Source organism: Aulostomus chinensis, chromosome 18 (assembly GCF_037954235.1).
Source record: "Aulostomus chinensis isolate RoL2024-O1b breed Wild chromosome 18, RoL_Achi_v1.0, whole genome shotgun sequence".
Classification (NCBI taxonomy): Eukaryota; Metazoa; Chordata; class Actinopteri; order Syngnathiformes; family Aulostomidae; genus Aulostomus; species Aulostomus chinensis.
This window is the reverse complement of record NC_141337.1, coordinates 10212503-10218709: the sequence shown is the minus strand read 5'-3', so window position 1 is coordinate 10218709 and position 6207 is coordinate 10212503. Positions and strand designations below refer to the sequence as shown.

At 44.3% G+C, this 6207-nt stretch overlaps 1 protein-coding gene across 2 annotated transcripts; it reads right to left on the bottom strand.

The window, feature by feature from the left end:
• Positions 1-595: 595 nt before the first annotated feature.
• LOC147245082 (somatostatin receptor type 2-like) lies at positions 596-5266 on the bottom strand. Of its 2 annotated transcripts, none has more exons than XM_086184070.1 (2): positions 4969-5266; positions 596-3548 (listed from the first exon to the last, which is right to left on the bottom strand). In XM_086184070.1, the coding sequence occupies exon 2, from the start codon at positions 3517-3519 to the stop codon at positions 2407-2409; it is 1113 nt and encodes a 370-aa protein (XP_086040196.1). In that variant the 5' UTR covers positions 3520-3548; positions 4969-5266; the 3' UTR covers positions 596-2406. The 2 variants fall into 2 exon arrangements, with proteins under 2 accessions (XP_086040196.1, XP_086040197.1); XM_086184071.1 differs by lacking the exon at positions 4969-5266 and adding an exon at positions 3865-3994.
• Positions 5267-6207: the final 941 nt, after the last annotated feature.

Here is a 6207-nt window from a genome sequence, read left to right as displayed (position 1 = left end):
CATAGCATCGTTGTATACATGTGTGATTGATTTTAACATACTGCTTTGGGATTTCCAAACTTGAATTTAATGTTAATATATATTTCCATATAATAGAAATACATTATTTGTTGCTTATTGACTTGAATATTCAGTTGATTCATCAAACTTGTTTCCCCACACGGAGGAGCACGCCAAAGTTGCACCACTTTTATTTAGTTTCAACGTAACTATACACAAGTCTTGTTTACTCCATCAAACTTGCAGTTGTAAACCAAAAAAAAAGTCAATTAAACTTAAAAAAAAAGCACAACAATCTGAAACAAGTGCAGCACACCGCAAGTAGAAAATCAGTAGTTTTAAATATGCATCTGTTCAACAAAAGCAACAACTGATGAATAAAATCTTAAACATCCTTGTAAGGAAAGTACATTTTTTTGTTTGGCGACATCTCTGCGCTGGATACCTTCGTACAGCATATGCATCTGCAGCCTGCAGTAACTAACAATGTTCCAATATCTGCTGCTACGTTGGTCCGAGCTCACGCTTAGAAATAAAGCACCAGAATACATTCAATTTTGATGGATGGTAGATGGTCTTCAGCCAAATATGTTGGTCATTTGTGTCCAGATTCATCTCTGTCGTGTTATGCTAATGAACAGGACGGACACTCTGTGTCACTGTTGCTATGGAAATATAGGACACTACATGAAGGTGTGTGGTTTTTTGTTTTTTTTAATCCTTCACTGGTAATAAGAGTCAAGGTAAGATGAAGATGTACTGTAGAGACTGAATACGGAATTTGATTAGTCATTCCTGGTGTGTGTGTGTGTGTGTCTGTGTGTGTGTGTGTGTGTGTGTGTGTGTGTGTGTGTGTGTGTGTGAGAGAACACATTCAAGACCCTGCACATTAATCATCGTCTGTCGCTTGTTTAATGAATAGAACAGAGAGTAAAGATACAGATCAGACACAGGAGTTGGACCCCTGAAGCAGCACAACAGCGATGTGAAAAACACCCCAAGCCTCTTTTGAGGGTGAAGTGTTCTAGCCCTTCTCAAATTCATGTCTCTCAAAGTAGAAAATCCAAAAAAGAAAAAGGTACCGCACTTGAAATGTGACCTTGTGAACGACTGAGGATTACAAGAGGAGGATGAGTCTGTGTCAGCATATAAATGTTCTAAAGCAGCTCACGAGAGGCCGAGAAGACACGTTCAAAGATAAAGTAGAGGAGTAAACATTTGAAATGATACCCAACTGAACGTGAAACGGAACCGATCCCAGAGAAACGATCCCCTAGTTTTCCTCTAAAACAGGAAATGGTGGTTGGATACAAGATGACCTGAGATCTCACCTTACATCCCTGGAGAAGATCAAATATCATGTGAAAAATGTTTGATATTCAAAGTCGATTTCAAAAATATAATGGATTTACATGTTCTATTCATCATCCAGATTCTTTTCTCACAAGCAGGTTCTCCAACCAAATGAGTGAAGCATCAGCACAAGTTACATGATATAAACAGCCATATATACTTGATAGCAGCGCTTTGGTTCCACTGTGTATTGACCTCTCCTCCGCTATGAACGCTTTCCATAAATCACATGTGTGGCTAGAATGGCGCAGAGACACATTTGGCCGTGATTCACGCTGACATACAACATGTCTAATCGGGTCAAACGGCTTCATAACTGAATCGATGGCACTGACATTCGTGAATTATTTACAAGGTATGAAATGACACTAAAATGTAAGATCTTCTGATGTATGTATAGACAAAAAATAAAATAGGATTGTGAATTTGTGGACTTTCTGTGCTCGTTCTTACTTTTTTAATGTCATCATCTCGAAATAAATCGGGTTTTTTTGTTTGTTTTTTTCACGGAAGCGGGTAAGTTCATCTCGTTATCTTATGAAAGCAGCAGCAAATTTTCTACGAATAATTAATTATCGTGAGAGAGCAAGGTTTATTTCAAGATAATGCAATAAAAAAAAACTTGTGGGCTCCAGTTTTTAAAAAAACAAACAAACAACTAATTTCAAGCATGAACCGTCTCAGCTTCCCTACTAAATATTTTCAAGAGCTTTTATTACTATTTTACAGCATATAAAGACACGGTTTTATTGTATTTACACGTCACAGGTAGCTAATAAGTGAACCCAAAGGACCATTGGTGAGCGTCTGCTCTACCTCAAACTACAAACATGTCAGATTTCATCAACCACATAAAGCAAACATCATTTACTTTTATGCTATTATAGATTAGTACACCCGACAGTTGAAGAAATCCTGTATATATTTCATTTCTGTTGGAGCATTTCTGACATGTCTGAGGTCTTTGTTTAATACTTAATAATGTCCTGTTTGATGTGATCTCAGAGATGTCATCCTCCTCCTCCCCTCCTCCTTCTCCTCCTTCTCTTCTTCTCAGATGCTGGTCTGCAGGTCCCCGTTCAGCAGAGTACTTTGCGTCTCCATGGGGTCAGTCACCATGCGAGACTTATCCTGCCGGCTATCACTGCGGTCTGCTTCGTCCAGCCCGCCCACCTTCTTAAGACAAAGAACATTCTGGAAGCTCTTCTTGAAGTTCTCAGACAGGAAAGCGTAGAGGATGGGGTTAGCGCAGCTGTTAGCGTAACCCAAAACCACCACAAACGCAAAGGTGCTCCTGAGGATGGGCGTGGTGCTGATGGTGCCCGTCACCGAGGTCACGTTAAAGACGTAGAAAGGCAGCCAACAGAAGACGAACACCGCCACCACGATAGACACCATCCGTGTCACCTTTCTCTCCGAGCGCCGCCTCTTGGACGAGCTCACGCGGATACCAGACGACTTCACCTTGATGATGATGAACAAGTAGCAGAGGCAGATGACCATGAGGGGCAGGAAGAAGCCCAGGATGAAGGTGTAGAACATGAAGGCTGTGTAGTAGGCCTCTTGAGGTTCAGGCCACACGATGGTGCAGAAACATCCATCGTGCTTTGTGATCACGCCGCTGTAGATGACAATCGGCAGGTTCACCATCAGAGACACCCCCCAAACCGCCAAGTTGATAGTCTTGGCCATGCGGGGTTTACGCCATTTTGTGGACTTAATGGGATGCACCACAGCCAGGTAGCGGTCGATGCTCATGACCATCAGGCAGAAGATGGAGGTGAACTGGTTCAGGGAGTCAACAGTCATCACCACCCTGCAGAGCACCGGACCGAACGGCCAGTGGACCAGAGCTAACTGGATAGCGATGAACGGCAGACCCAGCATGAAGAGCACGTCGGCTACAGCCAGGTTGAGGATGTAGATGTTAGTGACTGTCTTCATCTTGGCGTAGCGCAGGATCACGTAGATGACGAGGGCGTTCCCGCACAGCCCCACTGTGCAAACCAGGAAGTACATGCAAGTGATGACCACCGTGCTGGTTCGGTTGAAGCTGTGGTCCGTGTGGTTCCTTTGGGGGTCGGACTCATTGCCTTCCATGAAACTGTCATACATGAGGTGTTCTGACAGGTTGGGAGGGGACGATGGGAAGATCCAGGAGTCCATGATACCTCACGTGGATTATGACATCACACCTGCACACATGCAGACACAGAAATGACCTCTCTTTTATAATCCCGATTCAAAACAACTCCTATTTCTTTCATGATTTTGAGGAAGATCATTAATATTAACTTATTTCCTCCTTCTTATCAGACCACTTCCTTACAGATGCTGGTGTGCTAATCGGCGGCTATCACATGGTATTTTGCTGTAAATATAAACGTTATCTGCCACTTTAGCTGGTGTCCATTTCTAATCCCCCCCCCCCCCCCCCCCCCCCTGGCAGGGAGCTCCTGCAGGGATTATCATATAGATTTTGTGTCTGAATCCTCTTTCTGGAGAACCCACCTGATTGATAGCTTGTGTACGAATGCGCACCTGAAGCTTAGCCAGAGCTTTAATACCCGATGGTTTATTTGGCGAGCCATTGCCATCAAGGGAAATCACTTTTCACACATTCCAGACGTAATATTTCCCCCGGGTGTTGGCGGCGCTGTTGGTGGTGGCGGCGGTGAGAGGGTTTGCCCTTCACGTACAGCTAAATGATCAGCTGTGACAGGTTAGACTGAAATCTATGCTGACACAATTTTTCAATTTATTAAGAGGGGTGGGCAGGGATGTAAATTAATCCCAGCCTAAGTAATTGAACGAGGGGAATCACTGCACCGCCAATAGCCTCGCTGCAGTCGAGTGTTTGTCACTGCCAGTGAACACAGGAGGCGATGCTGTTTAAGTGCCAGTAACATAAGAAGTTTCGCGATCTGCATGGCGGCAGGGTGAGATGGATCGCTCTTATTTCTGCAGAGGGAGTAAAATATTAGTCTGCTTGTGTGTGAGTCAAGTGGAGAGACAGAATATTGCATAATGCAACAGTTGGAAACCCACATGTTGTGTCTTGAATAAGATAAACAAACACAATAAGCTGCAAAAGACAAGGGAAAAAAATGAATAAATAGAAATCTCTCCACTGTTGCTATGTTGAAATATCACACCAATTAGGATATGAGCATTACAGTTTTATGGAGTTAATTTTTAACACGTTTTGCGCGTGCAACAAGTGTATTTCAGCAGAAGACAAACTAAAAAGGCAGTCAACAGGGTCAGAAAAACACCATTTTGCAAGTTTTCGCTTTTAGTCTTTTTCTACTTCACTGCACGAGGCAGTTCACCCAGTCTCCAGGTGTTGTTTCGAGAAGGCTGAAGATGGAACGTTAATATTCAGCCGAAGGAATGATTTTATTGAATCACACAAAGACAGCTCATGGAAAGCGCGAAGGATATCAAGTCAGCGAACAACAGCGAACCATCCGTGGTCGGACTCAGCTGATTTCATGATGGGATATCAAATCATGTGAAAGGCTGCTATCACATTCCAATTTGAATTGTAACCCCATGTATTGTTGTGTACCGCGTGTATTAAACACGTGCGCATCTCACGTCAACAAGTCTTACCTGCAACGATTCTCACTGATGACAAAAAAAGGAAAAGAAACGTATGTACACGTAAAACGCCACTTCTGAAAGAATGGAAGGCTTTATGACATCCTCAAGTATTCCTTAAGTTTCTCTCAGCCGCATCGAAGTGGAAAATCTCACTGCAATATGCATCATCCATTCAACAACCGCCATAACAGAAGTACAGACGGGGAGTAAATGACGCGACAGATAAAAGAAAGTAAAGGAAAGAGGAGCGCGTGTCTGCGCCTGAAGCTCCTGCGCGCTGCGTGATGCGTGATGCGCGCTGAGTGTCTCCTTATGGAGGGAGGGCTGAGGTGTTTAAGGACGCACACGAGCGGCGCGGAGGAGGGTCACCCTCTGAGCGTCGGAGAGGGACTGGCTCTCTCCTGCGATCCGCGTCTGCTGTCGAACCTACAGCTGCAGCTGATTTAAACTGCGCCAAGATGAGATCCTGACAGTTCAGACGGTGCGGGAATCAAGAATTGGAATCAGAGAGAGAAAAAAAAATGAAATGAAAAAGAAAAGAAACGCGCGTAACGCGGGAGTCGCGCTTTCACCTCCCATCTGCATCACCCGTCCAAATGAGGGTGAAGGAGAAATAAAATGGCAGAATTCAGAACATTTCTTATGTTGTCCATCCGCTTTTTCCTACATTAAGGGTCGCGGGGGGGCTGGAGCCTATCCCAGCGTCGATGGGCGAGAGGCGGGGTTCACCCTGGACAGGTCACCATTCCAACAGGGCCAACACATAGAGACAGACAACCACTCACGCTCACAGTCACACCTATGGTCAATTTAGAATATCAATCAGTCTCGTCCCCTCTTGATGTCTTTGGACTGTGGGAGGAAGCTGGAGTACCAGAGAGAACCCACACAGGAACAGGGAGAACATGGAGACTCCACACAGAAAGATCCTGTGATGGAGCCGGGACTCGAACCCGAACCTTCTTGCTGTGAGGCCACAGCGCTGAGCACTGCACCACCGTGCTGCCCTTTCTTATGTTGTATTTTATACAAATTTCCAAATCATTACACACAACCTGCAACATTCACGAGGTTTTTCTTTTATATTACAAATTTAAAGTCTAAAGGTGTATTTTTTAAGTCATAATAATGATGGAGAGGGACGTTTTTTTCTGCGGTGTTCGTTTAACTTCCAGCCGGCAGAGGCAGCACTGTGAGCAAAGACGTGGAACAGAACTCAAATTGCGTGCCGTGGAAACCACAAACGCG